This window comes from Taudactylus pleione, unplaced genomic scaffold (assembly GCF_031769625.1).
Source record: "Taudactylus pleione unplaced genomic scaffold, aTauple2 ptg000123l, whole genome shotgun sequence".
NCBI lineage: Eukaryota > Metazoa > Chordata > Amphibia > Anura > Myobatrachidae > Taudactylus > Taudactylus pleione.
Window position 1 is genome coordinate 1,416,072 of NW_028284525.1, and position 21,041 is coordinate 1,437,112.

The 21,041-nt window shown below is 50.0% G+C and overlaps 1 protein-coding gene across 1 annotated transcript in view; it reads left to right on the plus strand.

The window, feature by feature from the left end:
• The first annotated feature begins 1,457 nt into the window (after positions 1 to 1,457).
• Positions 1,458 to 21,041, plus strand: part of MAB21L3 (mab-21 like 3) — a 251,372-nt gene continuing 231,788 nt past the window's right edge. The window contains exon 1 of the mRNA XM_088472445.1: positions 1,458 to 1,646. Coding sequence (XP_088328571.1) covers positions 1,485 to 1,646 — 162 coding nt within the window. The 5' untranslated portion in view covers positions 1,458 to 1,484. The remainder of the gene's footprint in view (positions 1,647 to 21,041) is intronic.

Here is a 21,041-nt window from a genome sequence, read left to right on the forward strand (position 1 = left end):
GGGATGTCTTACAGGGGCTGTCAGACAGGGGCTGTCAGACAGGGGGTGCCCTACAGAGGGTGCCCTACAGGGGATACCATACAGGGGGTGCCATACAGGGGGTGTCATACAGGGGATGTCATACAGGGGATATCATACAGGGGTATCATACAGGGGGTGTCATACAAGGGGTATCAGACAGAGGGTGTCAGACAGGGGGTGCCATACAGGGGGTGCCATACAGGGGATGCCATACAGGGGGTGCCATACAGGGGATATCATACAGGGGGATATCATACAGGGGGTGTCATGCAGGGGCTGTCATGCAGGGGCTGTCAAAAAGGGGGTATCATACAGGGGGTATCATACAGGGGGTGTCATACAGGGGATGTCTTACAGGGGCTGTCAGACAGGGGCTGTCAGACAGGGGGTGCCCTACAGGGGGTGCCCTACAGGGGATACCATACAGGGGGTGCCATACAGGGGGTGTCATACAGGGGATGTCATACAGGGGATATCATACAGGGGTATCATACAGGGGGTGTCATACAAGGGGTATCAGACAGAGGGTGTCATACAGGGGATATCATACAGGGGGTGCCATACAGGGGGTGTCATACAGGGGTGTCATACAGGGGGTGTCATACAGGGGGTATCAGACAGGGGTATCAGTCAGAGGGTGTCATACAGGGGATATCATACAGGGAGTGTTATACAGGGGGCATCATACTGGGGATGTCATACAGGGGATATCATACAGGGAGTGTCATACTGGGGATGTCATACAGGGGATACCATACAGGGGGTGTCATACAGGGGATATCATACAGGGAGTGTCATGTCATACAGGGGGTGTCATACAGGGGATGTCAGACAGGGGGTGTCATACAGGGGGTGTCATACAGGGGGTGTCATACAGGGGATTTCAGACAGGGGGTGTCATACAGGGGGTGTCATACAGGGGATATCAGACACCTATTGCTGAATTTGCATATTTGCATGGATGGAATTACAAAGCTGCCTGCATGTGTCTTTGCTATTCAGTCCATTACTGAATACGCCCCATAAAGTGAAACTGAAATAATCTCTGTACAGCGTTGCAGAGTATGTGTGCACTATATACATATCTAGTAATAAATATTCTAACCCTGCCTTGGTCCCTCACAGCCCAGCTCTGTGGCTTTAGGGGTCAGACCGTAGCTAACACTATAGAATATAATGTACTCTGTGCAATCACCAGACCATGAAGGAGACCTTTTATGTGACCGCACTCACTACAGATCTATGATGGTACAGGGGGAGGACGGGGGGTGTGTCAGGGTGTGATGTCACTACAGATCTATGATGGTACAGGGGGGAGTATGTCAGGGTGTGATGTCACTACAGATCTATGATGGTACAGGGGGGGGGGACGGGGGGTATTTCAGGGTGTGATGTGGCCGGTTATACAACCTGTTTACAGTAAAGAGGAGAAGGCAGAGAAGTGATAGGACGAGGGCGGTGTAATGTCAACAAGCTGGGACAGAGGGAGAGGCAGCCTGGCACTGATTACACAGATCTCTCAGCACTGTGGCTCCAGAGGGGGCACTTATAGGGCACATGTAGGGCTGGCAGAGGAGATGGCGAGGATCACAGAGGAAGAACTGCACAATTTCCTCCTGAACACGGTACAATGTCTGTGTGTTGTGTGTTGTGTGTCGTGGGTCTGTGTGTTGTGTGTTGTGTGTCTGTGTGTTGTGTGTCGTGGGTCTGTGTGTTGTGTGTCGTGGGTCTGTGTGTCGTGGGTCTGTGTGTCATGGGTCTGTGTGTCGTGGGGCTGTGTGTTGTGTGTGTGTTGTGTGTCGTGGGTCTGTGTGTTGTGTGTCTGTGTGTCGTGGGTCTGTGTGTTGTGTGTCATGGGTCTGTGTGTTGTGGGTCTGTATGTCGTGGGTCTGTGTGTTGTGTGTCGTGGATCTGTGTGTTGTGTGTCGTGGGTCTGTGTGTTGTGGGTCTGTGTGTCGTGGGTCTGTGTGTCGTGGGTCTGTGTGTTGTGTGTCGTGGGTCTGTGTGTCGTGTGTCGTGGGTCTGTGTGTCGTGGGTCTGTGTGTCGTGTGTCTGTGTGTTGTGTGTCTGTGTGTTGTGTGTCGTGGGTCTGTGTTGTGTGTCGTGGGTCTGTGTTGTGTGTCGTGGGTCTGTGTGTTGTGTGACGTGGGTCTGTGTGTCGTGGGTCTGTGTGTTGTGTGTCTGTGTGTTGTGTGTCGTGGGTCTGTGTTGTGTGTCTGTGTGTTGTGGGTCTGTGTGTTGTGTGTCGTGGGTCTGTGTGTTGTGTGTCTGTGTGTTGTGGGTCTGTGTGTTGTGTGTCGAGGGTCTGTGTGTTGTGTGTTGTGGGTCTGTGTGTTGTGGGTCTGTGTGTTGTGGGTCTGTGTGTTGTGTGTTGTGTGTCTGTGTGTTGTGTGTCTGTGTGTTGTGTGTCGTGGGTCTGTGTTGTGTGTCGTGGGTCTGTGTGTTGTGTGTCGTGGGTCTGTGTGTTGTGGGTCTGTGTGTTGTGTGTCTGTATGTTGTGTGTCTGTGTGTTGTGTGTCGTGGGTCTGTGTGTTGTGTGTTGTGGGTCTGTGTATCACACACAGGGGCAGGGATTTACTAGATTTCCTGCTAACTGATCTCATCAGAGAGCTGGCCGCAGTCACATGGTCACAAGCCCCTTTTATCCTGCGTCAGATGTCGCAGTGGGTGGGCTCTTAGTACATCTTCCTCCAGTGTGCAGACCAATCACAGCAAACATACACTAAGCCTTGGGGCGGTGGCGTAACTATAAATTTTGCTCTACAAATTGGGGAGTAGGGCACCCCTGGGCACTGAGGATCCTAGCTGCTGGTTTTCTGCCCAGGGTCCTATTCACCTTAGGATCAAAAAGAATGTATACGTGGGGCAGGAATCACTGATCTGTATGAGGAATATTCTCATCTTTGTAGTAACTGAAGCGCTAGTAATTCTTGCCCCACACATACATTATTTTTTATATAAATTCTGCTCCCCTCTGCCAAAAAAGTTGCTGGCACCCCCCCCCCCCAAAATAAACCAAGCAAACCCAAAGATAACATTTTTGAGCGCACGCCTCTGGCACGCGCACTCCCAAAAAAGGTGTATGGTTTTGTGATACAGTAAAACTCCTTACACATTATGCCACACTGTATTGCCCCTATAACACATTATGCAAACTGTAATGCCCCTATAACACTAATGCCAAACTGTATTGCCCCTTACACATTATGCCACACAGTATTGCCCCTTACACATTATGCCACACAGTATTGCCCCTTACACATTATGCCACACAGTATTGACCCTTATATCACATAATGATTATGTCACACAGTAATGCCCTTTATAACACATTATGTCACACAGTAATGCCCTTTATAACACATTGGGTGAGATGCACTAGACAGAAAATGTGTTAAAAACCCCGTTTCCGGGGTTTTACTGCATTTTCCGTATGCACTATTGTCCAGGCCACTGGGCGCCGATGCGATGGGTAATGCCAGTTTTTGCTGGCGTTACCCTATAGAAGCCTATGGGCTTCTACCGCAGCATGCTGCTATGAAGGATCTATTGTATCTCTCCCAGCATGCCCTGCGGCCACCGCGTCATTCTGCGTATGCGCAGAAGGACTCCTGGGTCATAAACCCGGAAGTCCAGGGCACAGCGGAGATCACAAAGGACAGCTCTTATCGGAAGAGCTGTCCTTTGCTGTACTGATCGTATATGTTAGTGCATATGCGATACGTACATATGCGGTGACTGGTGGTAAGTTTCGCACTGTGTTAGTGCATCTCACCCATTATGCTAATAGAACATTGTGCCACACAGTAATGCCTCTTACACATTATACCACACAATAATGCCCATTACATCCCACCCTAAAAGATCTACCTCACCAACCCTCCTCTCCGCTCCTGCCAGTCTGACACCTCAGCTCAAGACAGGCTGCATAGTTTCTATGTCTGTTTAGAACCAGATTATACGGAACATAGCTTAGAACCTGTAAACTGCATGTATCACGTTAGTCCCATATTCAATGCCCCATGTAGTAGTGCTCCTTATTCTATTTCCCCTGAAGTAGTGCCCATTATGCAGTGCCCCCTGTAGAAGTACCCCTTATGCAATGCCTCTTGTAGTAGTGCCCCTATACCATGCCCCCTGTAGTAGTGTCATTATGCAATCCCCCCTGTGGTTGTTTATATGCAGTGCCCCCTTGTAGTTGTGCCCACGTTCAGTGCCCCTATATTTGTTCACATATGCAGTGCCCCTGTAGTTGTTCCCATATGAAGTGCCCCCTGTAGTTTTTTCCCATGTGCAGTGCCCCTATAGTTATGCCCATTTAGTTCCCATGTACAGGGCCCCTGTAGTTGTTCACATATGCAGTGCCCCCTGTAGTTGTGCCCATGTGCAGTGTCCCCTATAGTTGTACCCATGTGCAGTGCCCCTGTAGTTGTTCCCATGGGCAGGGCCCACTGTAGTTTTTCCCATGTGCAGTGCCCCTGTAGTTGTTCCCATATGCAGTGCCCCTATAGTTGTGCCCATGTGCAGTGCTGCTGTAGCTGTGCCCATGTGAAATACCCCCTGTAGTTTTGCCAATGTGCAAAGCCCCTGTAGTTGTTCCCATGTGCAGTGCCCCCTGTGGTTGTGTTTATATGCAATGCCCCTGTAGTTGTGCCCATGTGCAGTGCCCCCTGTAGTTGTTCCCATATGAAGTGCCCCCTGTAGTTGTTCCCATATGCAGTGCCCCTATAGTTGTGCCCATGTGCAGTGCTGCTGTAGTTGTGCCCATGAGAAGCGTCCCCTGTAGTTGTGCCTATGTGAAGTACCCCCTGTAGTTTTGCCAATTTGCAAAGCCCCTATAGTTGTGTCCATGTGTAGTGCCCCTGTAGTTTTCCCATGTGCAGTGTCCCCTGTAGTTGTGCATATGTGAAGTGCCCCCTGCAGTTTTGCCAATGTGCCGTGCCCCTGTAGTTGTGTCCATGTGCAGGTGCCGCTGTAATTGTTCCCATGTGCAGTGCCCCCTGTATTCTGCCCATGTGCAGTGCCCCTGCAGTTGTTCCCATATTCAGTGCCCCTGTAGTTGTGTCCCCTTATGCAGTGCCCCTTGAAGTTGTGCCCATGTGCAGTGCCCCTGTAGTTGTGCCCATATGCAGTGCCCCATAGTTGTTCACATATGCAGTGCCCCTGTAATTGTTCCCATGTGCAGTGCCCATATAGTTGTGCCCCTTTAAGTGCCCCTGTAGTTGTTCCCATGGGCAGTGCCCCTATAGTTGTTCACATATGCAGTGCCCTGTAGTTGTGGTCCCTAATGCAGTGCCCCCTGTAGCTGTGCCCATGTGAAGTGCCCCTGTAGTTGTGCCCATGTGCAGTGCCCCTGTACTTTTTCCCATGTGCAGAGCCGCTGTAGTTGTTATTATGTGCAGTGTCCCCTATACTTGTGCCCATGTGAAGTGAACCCTGTAGTTGTGCCCATGTGAAGTGCCCCTGTAGTTTTGCCAATGTGCAGTGCTCCTGTAGTTTTGCCCATATGCAGTGCACCTCCTGTTGTGCCCATGTGCAGTGCCCCTGTAGTTATTCCCATGTGTAGGGCGCCTGTAGTTGTGCCCATGTGCAGTGCCCCCTGTAGTTGTGCCCATGTGCAGTGCCCATGAAGTTGTTCCCATGTGCAGTGTCCCCTGTATTTGTGCCCATGTGCAGTGCCCCTGTAGTTGTGCCCATGTGCAGTGCCCCTGTAGTTGTGCCCATGTGCAGTGCTCCTGTAGTTGTGCCCATGTACAGTGCCCCCTGTTGTTGTACCCATGTGCAGTGCCCCCTGTACTTTTTCACATGTGCAGTGCCCCCTGTAGTTGTTTCCATGTGCAGTGTACCCTGTAGTTGTGCCCATGTGCAGTGCCCCTGTAGTTGTGCCCAGATGCAGTGCCTCTGTAGTTGTGCCCATGTGCAGTGCCCCCCGCAGTTGTACCCATGTGCAGTGCCCCCTGTACTTTTTCACATGTGCAGTGCCCCCTGTAGTTGTTTCCATGTGCAGTGCCCCCTGTAGTTGTGCCTATGTGCAGTGCCGCTGTAGTTGTTCCCATGTGAATTGCCCCTGTAGTTCCCATGTGCAGTGCCCCCTTTAGTTGTTCCCATGTGCAATGCCCCCTGTAGTTGTTCCCACGTGCAGTGCCCTCTGCAGTTGTTCCCACGTGCTATGCCCCTGTAGTTGTGCTCATGTGCAGTGCCCCCTGTAGTTGTGCCCAAGTGAAGTGCCCCTGTATTTGTTCCCATGTGCAGGGCCCCCTGTACTTTTTCCCATATGCAGTGCACCTGAAGTTGTTCCCACGTGAAGTGACCCCTGTAGTTGTGCCCATGTGAAGTACCCCCTGTAGTTTTGCCAATTTGCAAAGCCCCTATACTCGTGTCCATGTGTAGTGCCCCTTTAGCTGTGCCCATGTGCAGGGCCCCCTGTAGTTGTTCCCATGTGTAGGGCGCCCTGTAATTGTTCCCATGTGCAGTGCTCCTATAGTTGTGCCCATGTTAAGTGCCCCCTGTAGTTGTGCCCATGTGCAGTGCCCCCTTTAGTTGTTCCCATGTGCAGTGCCCCCTGTAGTTGTGCTCATGTGCAGTGCCCCCTGTAGTTGTGCCCAAGTGAAGTGCCCCTGTACTTTTTCCCATGTGCAGAGCCGCTGTAGTTGTTATTATGTGCAGTGCCCCTGTAGTTTTGCCAATGTGCAGTGCCCCTGTAGTTTTGCCCATATGCAGTGCACCTCTTGTTGTGCCCATGTGCAGTGCCCCTGTAGTTGTTCCCATGTGTAGGGCGCCCTGTAGTTGTGCCCATGTGCAGTGCCCCTACAGTTGTTCACATATGCAGTGCCCATATAGTTGTGCCCATGTTAAGTGCCCCAGTAGTTGTTCCCATGGGCAGTGGCCCTGTAGTTGCGCCCATATGCAGTGCCCATATAGTTGTGCCCATGTTAAGTTCCCCTGTAGTTGTAGTTGCAGGCCCCTGTAGTTGTGCCCATGTGCAGTGTCCCCTATAGTTTTGCCTATTTGAAGTGCCCCTGTAGTTGTTTCAATGGGCAGTGCCCCTGTAGTTGTTCCCATGTGCAGTGCCCCTATAAGTGTTCACATATGCAGTGCCCCTGTAGTTGTGCCCATATCCAGTGCCCCAATATTTGTTCGCATATTCAGTGCCCAAATACTTGTGCCCATGTGAAGTGCCCCTGTAGTTGTGCCCATTTGCAGTGCCCCTGTAGTTGTGTTCATGTGCAGTGCCCCCTGTAGCTGTGCCTATGTGAAGTACCCCTGTAGTTGTGCCCATATGCAGTGCTCCCTGTAGTTGTGCCCATATGCAGTGCCCCCTGTAGAGTTTCCCATGTGCAGTGCCCCTGTAGTTGTACCCATGTGCAGTGCCCCGGTAGTTGTGCCCATGTGCAGTGCCCCATGCAGTTGTTCCCATGTGCAGTGCCCCTGTAGTTGTTCCCATGTGCAGTGCCCCTGTAGTTGTTCCAATGTGCAGTGCCCCTGTAGTTGTGCCCATATGCAGTGCCCCTGCATTTGTGCCCATGTGCAGTGCCCCGGTAGTTGTGCCCATGTGCAGTGCCCCTGTAGTTGTGCCCATATGCAGTGCCCCTGCATTTGTTCCCATGTGCAGTGCCCCTGTAGTTTTGCCCATATGCAGTGCACCTCTTGTTGTGCCCATGTGCAGTGCCCCTGTAGTTGTTCCCATGTGTAGGGCGCCCTGTAGTTGTGCCCATGTGCAGTGCCCCTACAGTTGTGTTCACATATGCAGTGCCCATATAGTTGTGCCAATGTTAAGTGCCCCAGTAATTGTTCCCATGGGCAGTGGCCCTGTAGTTGCGCCCATATGCAGTGCCCATATAGTTGTGCCCATGTTAAGTTCCCCTGTAGTTGTAGTTGCAGTGCCCCTGTAGTTGTGCCCATGTGCAGTGTCCCCTATAGTTTTGCCTATTTGAAGTGCCCCTGTAGTTGTTTCAATGGGCAGTGCCCCTGTAGTTGTTCCCATGTGCAGTGCCCCTATAGGTGTTCACATATGCAGTGTCCCTGTAGTTGTGCCCATATCCAGTGCCCCAATATTTGTTCGCATATTCAGTGCCCAAATACTTGTGCCCATGTGAAGTGCCCCTGTAGTTGTGCCCATTTGCAGTGCCCCTGTAGTTGTGTTCATGTGCAGTGCCCCCTGTAGCTGTGCCTATGTGAAGTACCCCTGTAGTTGTGCCCATATGCAGTGCTCCCTGTAGTTGTGCCCATATGCAGTGCCCCCTGTAGAGTTTCCCATGTGCAGTGCCCTTGTAGTTGTACCCATGTGCAGTGCCCCGGTAGTTGTGCCCATGTGCAGTGCCCCATGCAGTTGTTCCCATGTGCAGTGCCCCTGTAGTTGTTCCCATGTGCAGTGCCCCTGTAGTTGTTCCAATGTGCAGTGCCCCTGTAGTTGTGCCCATATGCAGTGCCCCTGCATTTGTTCCCATGTGCAGTGCCCCATGCAGTTGTTCCCATGTGCAGTGCCCCATGCAGTTGTTCCCATGTGCAGTGCCCCATGCAGTTGTTCCCTTGTGCAGTGCCCCTTCAGTTGTGCCCATATGCAGTGCCCCTGCATTTGTTCCCATGTGCAGTGCCCCTGTAGTTGTTCCCATGTGCAGTGCCCCATGCAGTTGTTCCCTTGTGCAGTGCCCCTGTAGTTGTGCCCATATGCAGTGCCCCTGCATTTGTTCCCATGTGCAGTGCCCCTGTAGTTGTGCCCATATTCAGTGCCCCCTGTAGTTGTGGCCCTTTATTCAGTGCCCCCTGTAGTTGTGGCCCCTTTAAAATACTACCCCCACATTTCTTACCTGACCCCATTACTTACATGTCCACGCTCTGCATCGCTGACTTCACGCGGCTGCTGTCCGGGCTGTCGCTTCCGCGCTTACTGAATCTAACTTGATCCAGGAGGCGCGTCCATCTCCCATACACTGCTTCACTGGGAACGCTGGTGGCCTCCTTGGCTTCTGATCACTTCAGAGGCCAGTGTTCACAGTTGCAGTGGCATAGCAATGGCTCCCAAGCAGGGGCCATTGTTACGCCACTGCCTTGGCGAGCGATAGAGTGAAGAGAGATAAAGTACCAACCAATTAGCTCCTGTCATGTTACTAGCTGTGTTTGAAAAATGAAAGGTAGGGCTACGGTTACTAAAGTGCGGGTTTATAGAAGTGGAGACATTGCCCATAGCAATCAACCAGATTCTACTTATAATTTATCTAGCACCTTCTAGAAGATAATAACTACAATCTGATTTGTTGCTATGGGCAACAACTCCACTTCTAAGCACCCGCAGTCAAGTAAATATATCCCTTAGGAGCTGATTGGTTGGTACTTTATTTCTCTCCATTTATCGCTGTCCAAGGCTTAGTACATCTATTCCACGGACAGTTTTTACATCTAAACATTTCCTAAGCCACATGCAGGATGGAAGTACCTAGTAATCCCAATAAGGGCTCACAGACAACGATTGTTATGGGGTTTTCATATTACTGACAGATGACACTCCGTCCTCCACTGACCTCTCTCCTAGCTGTCTACTAACCTCTCCTAGCTGTCTACTACAGTCCCAGCTATCTACTAACCTCTCTCCTAGCTGTCTACTACTGTCCCAGCTGTCTACTAACCTCTCTCCTAGCTGTCTACTACTGTCCCAGCTGTCTACTAACCTCTCTCCTAGCTGTCTACTACTGTCCCAGCTATCTGCTAACCTATCTCCTAGCTGTCTACTACTGTCCCAGCTGTCTGCTAACCTCTCTCCTAGCTGTATACTACTGTCTCAGCTGTCTACTAACCTCTCTCCTAGCTGTCTACTACTGTCCCAGCTGTCTACTAACCTCTCTCCTAGCTGTCTACTACTGTCCCAGCTGTCTACTAACCTCTCTCCTAGCTGTCTACTACTGTCCCAGCTATCTGCTAACCTATCTCCTAGCTGTCTACTACTGTCCCAGCTGTCTGCTAACCTCTCTCCTAGCTGTCTACTACTGTCTCAGCTGTCTACTAACCTCTCTCCTAGCTGTCTACTACTGTCCCAGCTGTCTACTAACCTCTCTCCTAGCTGTCTACTACTGTCCCAGCTATCTGCTAACCTATCTCCTAGCTGTCTACTACTGTCCCAGCTATCTCCTAACCTCTCTCGTAGCTGTCTACTACTGTCCCAGCTATCTGCTAACCTCTCTCCTAGCTGTCTACTGCTGTCCCAGCTATCTACTAACCTATCTCCTAGCTGTCTAATACTGTCCCAGCTATCTGCTAACCTCTCTCCTAGCTGTCTACTACTGTCCCAGCTATCTGCTAACCTCTCTCCTAGCTGTCTACTATTGTCCCAGCTGTCTCCTAACCTCTCTCCTAGCTGTCTACTACTGTCCCAGCTATCTGCTAACCTCTCTCCTAGCTGTCTAATACTGTCCAAGTTATCTACTAACCTCTCTCCTAGCTGTCTACTACTGTCCCAGCTATCTGCTAACCTCTCTCCTAGCTGTCTACTACTGTCCCAGCTATCTGCTAACCTCTCTCCTAGCTGTCTACTACTGTCCCAGCTATCTCCTAACCTCTCTCCTAGCTGTCTACTACTGTCCCAGCTATCTCCTAACCTCTCTCCTAGCTGTCTACTACTGTCCCAGCTGTCTACTAACCTCTCTCCTAGCTGTCTACTACTGTCCCAGCTGTCTGCTAACCTCTCTCCTAGATTTCTACTACTGTCCCAGCTGTCTACTAACCTCTCTCCTAGCTGTCTACTACTGTCCCATCTATCTACTAACCTCTCTGCTAGCTGTCTACTACTGTCCCAGCTATCTCCTAACCTCTCTCCTAGCTGTCTACTACTGTCCCAGCTGTCTACTAACCTCTCTCCTAGCTGTCTACTAGTGTCCCAGCTATCTCCTAACCTCTCTCCTAGCTGTCTACTACTGTCCCAGCTATCTGCTAACCTCTCTACTAGCTGTCTACTACTGTCCCAGCTATCTCCTAACCTCTCTCTTAGCTGTCTACTACAGTCCCAGCTATCTGCTAACCTCTCTCCTAGCTGTCTACTACTGTCCCAGCTGTCTACTAACCTCTCTGCTAGCTGTCTACTACTGTCCCAGCTATCTACTAACCTCTCTGCTAGCTGTCTACTACTGTCCCAGCTATCTGCTAACCTCTCTCCTAGCTGTCTACTACTGTCCCAGCTATCTGCTAACCTCTCTCCTAGCTGTCTACTACTGTACCAGCTATCTACTAACCTCTCTCCTAGCTGTCTACTACTGTCCCAGCTATCTCCTAACCTCTCTCCTAGCTGTCTACTACTGTCCAAGCTATCTACTAACCTCTCTCCTAGCTGTCTACTTAAGTCCCAGCTGTCTACTAACCTCTCTCCTAGCTGTCTACTACTGTCCCAGCTGTCTACTAACCTCTCTCCTAGCTGTCTACTACTGTCCCAGCTGTCTACTAACCTCTCTGCTAGCTGTCTACTACTGTCCCAGCTATCTACTAACCTCTCTCCTAGCTGTCTACTACTGTCCCAGCTATCTGCTAACCTCTCTCCTAGCTGTCTACTACTGTCCCAGCTGTCTACTAACCTCTCTCCTAGCTGTCTACTACTGTCCCAGCTATCTCCTAACCTCTCTCCTAGCTGTCTACTACTGTCCCAGCTGTCTACTAACCTCTCTCCTAGCTATCTACTAGTGTCCCAGCTATCTCCTAACCTCTCTCCTAGCTGTCTACTACTGTCCCAGCTATCTGCTAACCTCTCTTCTAGCTGTCTACTACTGTCCCAGCTATCTCCTAACCTCTCTCCTAGCTGTCTACTACTGTCCCAGCTATCTGCTAACCTCTCTCCTAGCTGTCTAATACTGTCCAAGTTATCTACTAACCTCTCTCCTAGCTGTCTACTACTGTCCCAGCTATCTGCTAACCTCTCTCCTAGCTGTCTACTACTGTCCCAGCTATCTGCTAACCTCTCTCCTAGCTGTCTACTACTGTCCCAGCTATCTCCTAACCTCTCTCCTAGCTGTCTACTACTGTCCCAGCTATCTCCTAACCTCTCTCCTAGCTGTCTACTACAGTCCCAGCTGTCTACTAACCTCTCTCCTAGCTGTCTACTACTGTCCCAGCTGTCTGCTAACCTCTCTCCTAGATGTCTACTACTGTCCCAGCTGTCTACTAACCTCTCTCCTAGCTGTCTAATACTGTCCCAGCTGTCTACTAACCTCTCACCTAGCTGTCTACTACTGTCCCAGCTATCTGCTAACCTATCTCCTAGCTGTCTACTACTGTCCCAGCTGTATGCTAACCTCTCTCCTAGCTGTCTACTACTGTCTCAGCTGTCTACTAACCTCTCTCCTAGCTGTCTACTACTGTCCCAGCTGTCTACTAACCTCTCTCCTAGCTGTCTACTACTGTCCCAGCTATCTGCTAACCTATCTCCTAGCTGTCTACTACTGTCCCAGCTGTCTACTAACCTATCTCCTAGCTGTCTACTACTGTCCCAGCTATCTGCTAACCTATCTCCTAGCTGTCTACTACTGTCCCAGCTGTATGCTAACCTCTCTCCTAGCTGTCTACTACTGTCTCAGCTGTCTACTAACCTCTCTCCTAGCTGTCTACTACTGTCCCAGCTGTCTACTAACCTCTCTCCTAGCTGTCTACTACTGTCCCAGCTATCTGCTAACCTCTCTCCTAGCTGTCTACTGCTGTCCCCGCTATCTACTAACCTATCTCCTAGCTGTCTACTACTGTCCCAGCTATCTGCTAACCTCTCCTAGCTGTCTACTACTGTCCCAGCTATCTGCTAACCTCTGTCCTAGCTGTCTACTACTGTCCCAGCTGTCTCCTAACCTCTCTCCTAGCTGTCTACTACTGTACCAGCTATCTCCTAACCTATCTCCTAGCTGTCTACTACTGTCCAAGCTATCTACTAACCTCTCTCCTAGCTGTCTACTACTGTGCCAGCTATCTCCTAACCTCTCTCCTAGCTGTCTACTACTGTCCCAGCTATCTACTAACCTCTCTCCTAGATGTCTACTACTGTCCTAGCTGTCTACTACTGTCCCAGCTGTCTACTAACCTCTCTCCTAGCTGTCTACTACTGTCCCAGCTATCTGCTAACCTCTCTCCTAGCTGTCTACTACTGTCCCAGCTGTCTACTAACCTCTCTCCTAGCTGTCTACTACTGTCCCAGCTGTCTACTAACCTCTCTGCTAGCTGTCTACTACTGTCCCAGCTATCTACTAACCTCTCTCCTAGCTGTCTACTACTGTCCCAGCTATCTGCTAACCTCTCTCCTAGCTGTCTACTACTGTCCCAGCTGTCTACTAACCTCTCTCCTAGCTGTCTACTACTGTCTCAGCTGTCTACTAACCTCTCTCCTAGCTGTCTACTACTGTCCCAGCTGTCTACTAACCTCTCTCCTAGCTGTCTACTACTGTCCCAGCTGTCTACTAACCTCTCTCCTAGCTGTCTACTACTGTCCCAGCTATCTCCTAACCTCTCTCCTAGCTGTCTACTACTGTCCCAGCTATCTGCTTACCTCTCTCCTAGCTGTCTACTACTGTCCCATCTATCTACTAACCTCTCTCCTAGCTGTCTACTACTGTCCCAGCTATCTCCTAACCTCTCTCCTAGCTGTCGACTACTGTCCCAGCTGTCTACTAACCTCTCTCCTAGCTGTCTACTAGTGTCCCAGCTATCTCCTAACCTCTCTCATAGATGTCTACTACTGTCCCAGCTATCTGCTAACCTCTCTCCTAGCTGTCTACTGCTTTCCCCGCTATCTACTAACCTATCTCCTAGCTGTCTACTACTGTCCCAGCTATCTGCTAACCTCTCCTAGCTGTCTACTACTGTCCCAGCTATCTGCTAACCTCTCTCCTAGCTGTCTACTACTGTCCCAGCTGTCTCCTAACCTCTCTCCTAGCTGTCTACTACTGTACCAGCTATCTCCTAACCTATCTCCTAGCTGTCTACTACTGTCCAAGCTATCTACTAACCTCTCTCCTAGCTGTCTACTACTGTGCCAGCTATCTCCTAACCTCTCTCCTAGCTGTCTACTACTGTCCCAGCTATCTGCTAACCTCTCTCCTTGCTGTCTACTACTGTCCCAGCTATCTGCTAACCTCCCTCCTAGCTGTCTAATACTGTCCCAGCTATCTCCTAACCTCTCTCCTAGCTGTCTACTACTGTCCCAGCTATCTCCTAACCTCTCTCCTAGATGTCTACTACTGTCCCAGCTATCTGATAACCTCTCTCCTAGATGTCTACTACTGTCCCAGCTATCTACTTTCCTCTCTCCTAGCTGTCTACTACTGTCCCAGCTATCTGCTAACCTCTCTCCTAGCTGTCTACTACTGTCCCAGCTATCTGCTAACCTCTCTCCTAGCTGTCTACTACTGTCCCAGCTATCTGCTAACCTCTCTCCTAGCTGTCTACTACTGTCCCAGCTGTCTACTAACCTCTCTCCTAGCGCTCTACTACTGTCCCAGCTATCTGCTAACCTCTCTCCTAGCTGTCTACTACTGTCCCAGCTATCTGCTAACCTCTCTCCTAGCTGTCTACTACTGTCCCAGCTATCTGCTAACCTCTCTCCTAGCTGTCTACTACTGTCCCAGCTATCTGCTAACCTCTCTCCTAGCTGTCAACTACTGTCCCAGCTATCTGGTAACCTCTCTCCTAGCTGTCTACTACTGTCCCAGCTATCTGCTAACCTCTCTCCTAGCTGTCTACTACTGTACCAGCTATCTACTAACCTCTCTCCTAGCTGTCTACTAGTGTACCAGCTATCTCCTAACCTCTCAACTAGCTGTCTACTACTGTCCAAGCTATCTACTAACCTCTCTCCTAGCTGTCTACTTAAGTCCCAGCTGTCTACTAACCTCTCTACTAGCTGTCTACTACTGTCCCAGCTGTCTACTAACCTCTCTGCTAGCTGTCTACTACTGTCCCAGCTATCTACTAACCTCTCTCCTAGCTGTCTACTACTGTCCCAGCTATCTGCTAACCTCTCTCCTAGCTGTCTACTACTGTCCCAGCTGTCTACTAACCTCTCTCCTAGCTGTCTACTACTGTCTCAGCTGTCTACTAACCTCTCTCCTAGCTGTCTACTTCTGTCCCAGCTGTCTACTAACCTCTCTCCTAGCTGTCTACTACTGTCCCAGCTGTCTACTAACCTCTCTCCTAGCTGTCTACTACTGTCCCAGCTATCTCCTAACCTCTCTCCTAGCTGTCTACTACTGTCCCAGCTATCTGCTTACCTCTCTCCTAGCTGTCTACCACTGTCCCATCTATCTACTAACCTCTCTCCTAGCTGTCTACTACTGTCCCAGCTATCTCCTAACCTCTCTCCTAGCTGTCTACTACTGTGCCAGCTGTATACTAAAATCTCTCCTAGCTGTCTACTAGTGTCCCAGCTATCTGCTAACCTCTCTCCTAGCTGTCTACTACTGTCCCAGCTGTCTACTAACCTCTCTCCTAGCTGTCTACTATTGTCCCAGCTGTCTACTAACCTCTCTCCTAGCTGTCTACTAGTGTCCCAGCTATCTGCTAACCTCTCTCCTAGCTGTCTACTACTGTCCCAGCTGTCTACTAACCTCTCTCCTAGCTGTCTACTACTGTCCCAGCTGTCTACTAACCTCTCTCCTAGCTGTCTACTAATGTCCCAGCTATCTGCTAACCTCTCTCATAGCTGTCTACTACTGTCCCAGCTGTCTACTAACCTCTCTCCTAGCTGTCTACTATTGTCCCAGCTGTCTACTAACCTCTCTCCTAGCTGTCTACTAGTGTCCCAGCTATCTGCTAACCTCTCTCCTAGCTGTCTACTACTGTCCCAGCTGTCTACTAACCTCTCTCCTAGCTGTCTACTACTGTCCCAGCTATCTCCTAACCTCTCTCATAGCTGTCTACTATTGTGCCAGCTGTCTACTAACCTCTCTCCTAGCTGTCTACTATTGTCCCAGCTGTCTACTAACCTCTCTCCTAGCTGTCTACTAGTGTCCCAGCTATCTGCTAACCTCTCTCCTAGCTGTCTACTACTGTCCCAGCTGTCTACTAACCTCTCTCCTAGCTGTCTACTACTGTCCCAGCTGTCTACTAGCCTCTCTCCTAGCTGTCTACTACTGTCCCAGCTATCTGCTAACCTATCTCCTAGCTGTCTACAACTGTCCAAGCTATCTACTAACCTCTCTCCTAGCTGTCTACTACTGTCCCAGCTATATGCTAACCTCTCTCCTAGCTGTCTACTACTGTCCCAGCTGTCTACTAACGTCTCTCCTAGCTGTCTACTACTGTCCCAGTTATCTCATAACCTCTCTCCTAGCTGTCTACTACTGTCCCAGCTATCTGCTTACCTCTCTCCTAGCTGTCTACTACTGTCCCATCTATCTACTAACCTCTCTCCTAGCTGTCTACTACTGTCCCAGCTATCTCCTAACCTCTCTCCTAGCTGTCTACTACTGTCCCAGCTGTCTACTAACCTCTCTCCTAGCTGTCTACTAGTGTCCCAGCTATCTGCTAACCTCTCTCCTAGCTGTCTACTACTGTCCCAGCTGTCTACTAACCTCTCTCCTAGCTGTCTACTATTGTCCCAGCTGTCTACTAACCTCTCTCCTAGCTGTCTACTAGTGTCCCAGCTATCTGCTAACCTCTCTCCTAGCTGTCTACTACTGTCCCAGCTGTCTACTAACCTCTCTCCTAGCTGTCTACTACTTCCCAGCTGTCTACTAACCTCTCTCCTAGCTGTCTACTAATGTCCCAGCTATCTGCTAACCTCTCTCATAGCTGTCTACTATTGTGCCAGCTGTCTACTAACCTCTCTCCTAGCTGTCTACTATTGTCCCAGCTGTCTACTAACCTCTCTCCAAGCTGTCTACTAGTGTCTCAGCTATCTGCTAACCTCTCTCCTAGCTGTCTACTACTGTCCCAGCTGTCTACTAACCTCTCTCCTAGCTGTCTACTACTGTCCCAGCTGTCTACTAGCCTCTCTCCTAGCTGTCTACTACTGTCCCAGCTATCTGCTAACCTATCTCCTAGCTGTCTACAACTGTCCAAGCTATCTACTAACCTCTCTCCTAGCTGTCTACTACGTTCCCAGCTATCTCCTAACCACTCTCCTAGCTGTCTACTACTGTCCCAGCTATCTGCTAACCTCTCTCCTAGCTGTCTACTACTGTCCCAGCTGTCTACTAACCTCTCTCCTAGCTGTGTACTATTGTCCCAGCTGTCTACTAACCTCTCTCCTAGCTGTCTACTACTGTCCCAGCTGTCTACTAACCTCTCTCCTAGCTGTCTACTACTATCCCAGCTGTCTACTAACCTCTCTCCTAGCTGTCTACTAGTGTCCCAGCTATCTGCTAACCTCTCTCCTAGCTGTCTACTACTGTCCCAGCTGTCTACTAACCTCTCTCCTAGCTGTCTACTATTTTCCCAGCTGTCTACTAACCTCTCTTCTAGCTGTCTACTAGTGTCCCAGCTATCTGCTAACCTCTCTCCTAGCTGTCTACTACTGTCCCAGCTGTCTACTAACCTCTCTCCTAGCTTTCTACTAGTGTCCCAGCTATCTGCTAACCTATCTCCTAGCTGTCTACTACTGTCCCAGCTGTCTACTAACCTCTCTCCTAGCTGTCTACTATTGTCCCAGCTGTCTACTAATCTCTCTCCTAGCTGTCTACTAGTGTCCAAGCTATCTGCTAACCTCTCTCCTAGCTGTCTACTACTATCCCAGCTGTCTACTAACCTCTCTCCTAGCTGTCTACTACTGTCACAGCTGTCTACTAACCTCTCTCCTAGCTGTCTACTAATGTCCCAGCTATCTGCTAACCTCTCTCATAGCTGTCTACTACTGTCCCAGCTGTCTACTAACCTCTCTCCTAGCTGTCTACTATTGTCCCAGCTGTCTACTAACCTCTCTCCTAGCTGTCTACTAGTGTCCAAGCTATCTGCTAACCTCTCTCCTAGCTGTCTACTATTGTCCCAGCTGTCTACTAACCTCTATCCTAGCTGTCTACTAGTGTCCCAGCTATCTGCTAACCTCTCTCCTAGCTGTCTACTACTGTCCCAGCTGTCTACTAACCTCTCTCCTAGCTGTCTACTAGTGTCCCAGCTATCTGCTAACCTATCTCCTAGGTGTCTACTACTGTCCCAGCTGTCTGCTAACCTCTCTCCTAGCTGTCTACTACTGTCCCAGCTGTCTACTAACCTCTCTCCTAGCTGTCTACTACTGTCCCAGCTGTCTACTAGCCTCTCTCCTAGCTGTCTACTACTGTCCCAGCTATCTGCTAACCTATCTCCTAGCTGTCTACTACTGTCCCAGCTATCTACTAACCTCTCTCCTAGCTGTCTACTACTGTCCCAGCTATCTGCTAACCTATCTCCTAGCTGTCTACAACTGTCCCAGCTATCTGCTAACCTCTCTCCTAGCTGTCTACTACTGTCCCAGCTATCTGCTAACCTCTGTCCTAGCTGTCTACTACTGTCCCAGCTATCTACTAACCTATCTCCTAGCTGTCTACTACTGTCCCAGCTATCTCCTAACCTCTCTCCTCGCTGTCTACTACTGTCCCAGCTATCTGCTAACCTATCTCCTAGCTGTCTACTACTGTCCCAGCTATCTGCTAACCTCTCTCCTAGCTGTCTACTACTGTCCCAGCTGTCTACTAACCTCTCTCCTAGCTGTCTACTACTGTCCCAGCTGTCTACTAACCTCTCTCCTAGCTGTCTACTACTGTCCCAGCTATCTACTAACCTCTCTCCTAGCTGTCTACTAATGTCCCAGCTATCTCCTAACCTCTCTCCTAGCTGTCTACTACTGTCCCATCTATCTACTAACCTCTCTCCTAGCTGTCTACTACTGTCCCAGCTATCTCCTAACCTCTCTCCTAGCTGTCTACTACTGTCCCAGCTGTCTACTAACCTCTCTCCTAGCTGTCTACTAGTGTCCCAGCTATCTGCTAACCTCTCTCCTAGCTGTCTACTACTGTCCCAGCTGTCTATTAACCTCTCTCCTAGCTGTCTACTATTGTCCCAGCTGTCTACTAACCTCTCTCCTAGCTGTCTACTAGTGTCCCAGCTATCTGCTAACCTCTCTCCTAGCTGTCTACTAGTGTCCCAGCTATCTGCTAACCTATCTCCTAGGTGTCTACTACTGTCCCAGCTATCTGCTAACCTCTCTCCTAGCTGTCTACTACTGTCCCAGCTATCTCCTAACCTCTCTCCTAGCTGTCTACTACTGTCCCAGCTATCTCCTAACCTCTCTCCTAGCTGTCTACTACAGTCCCAACTGTATGCTAACCTCTCTCCTAGCTGTCTACTACTGTCTCAGCTGTCTGCTAACCTCTCTCCTAGCTGTCTACTACTGTCCCAGCTATCTCCTAACCTCTCTCCTAGCTGTCTACTACTGTCCCAGCTATCTGCTAACCTCTCTCCTAGCTGTCTAATACTGTCCAAGTTATCTACTAACCTCTCTCCTAGCTGTCTACTACTGTCCCAGCTATCTGCTAACCTCTCTCCTAGCTGTCTACTACTGTCCCAGCTATCTCCTAACCTCTCTCCTAGCTGTCTACTACAGTCCCAGCTGTCTACTAACCTCTCTCCTAGCTGTCTACTACTGTCCCAGCTGTCTGCTAACCTCTCTCCTAGATGTCTACTACTGTCCCAGCTGTCTACTAACCTCTCTCCTAGCTGTCTAATACTGTCCCAGCTGTCTACTAACCTCTCACCTAGCTGTCTACTACTGTCCCAGCTATCTGCTAACCTATCTCCTAGCTGTCTACTACTGTCCCAGCTGTATGCTAACCTCTCTCCTAGCTGTCTACTACTGTCCCAGCTGTCTACTAACCTCTCTCCTAGCTGTCTACTACTGTCCCAGCTGTCTACTAACCTCTCTCCTAGCTGTCTACTACTGTCCCAGCTATCTCCTAACCTCTCTCCTAGCTGTCTACTACTGTCCCAGCTATCTGCTTACCTCTCTCCTAGCTGTCTACTACTGTCCCATCTATCTACTAACCTCTCTCCTAGCTGTCTACTACTGTCCGAGCTATCTCCTAACCTCTCTCCTAGCTGTCTACTACTGTCCCAGCTGTCTACTAACCTCTCTCCTAGCTGTCTACTAGTGTCCCAGCTATCTCCTAACCTCTCTCCTAGATGTCTACTACTGTCCCAGCTATCTGCTAACCTCTCTCCTAGCTGTATACTGCTTTCCCCGCTATCTACTAACCTATCTCCTAGCTGTCTACTACTGTCCCAGCTATCTGCTAACCTCTCCTAGCTGTCTACTACTGTCCCAGCTATCTGCTAACCTCTCTCCTAGCTGTCTACTACTGTCCCAGCTGTCTCCTAACCTCTCTCCTAGCTGTCTACTACTGTACCAGCTATCTCCTAACCTATCTCCTAGCTGTCTACTACTGTCCAAGCTATCTACTAACCTCTCTCCTAGCTGTCTACTACTGTGCCAGCTATCTCCTAACCTCTCTCCTAGCTGTCTACTACTGTCCCAGCTATCTGCTAACCTCTCTCCTTGCTGTCTACTACTGTCCCAGCTATCTGCTAACCCCCCTCCTAGCTGTCTAATACTGTCCCAGCTATCTCCTAACCTCTCTCCTAGCTGTCTACTACTGTCCCAGCTATCTCCTAACCTCTCTCCTAGATGTCTACTACTGTCCCAGCTATCTGATAACCTCTCTCCTAGATGTCTACTACTGTCCCAGCTATCTACTTTCCTCTCTCCTAGCTGTCTACTACTGTCCCAGCTATCTGCTAACCTCTCTCCTAGCTGTCTACTACTGTCCCAGCTATCTGCTAACCTCTCTCCTAGCTGTCTACTACTGTCCCAGCTATCTGCTAACCTCTCTCCTAGCTGTCTACTACTGTCCCAGCTGTCTACTAACCTCTCTCCTAGCGCTCTACTACTGTCCCAGCTATCTGCTAACCTCTCTCCTAGCTGTCTACTACTGTCCCAGCTATCTGCTAACCTCTCTCCTAGCTGTCTACTACTGTCCCAGCTATCTGCTAACCTCTCTCCTAGCTGTCTACTACTGTCCCAGCTATCTGCTAACCTC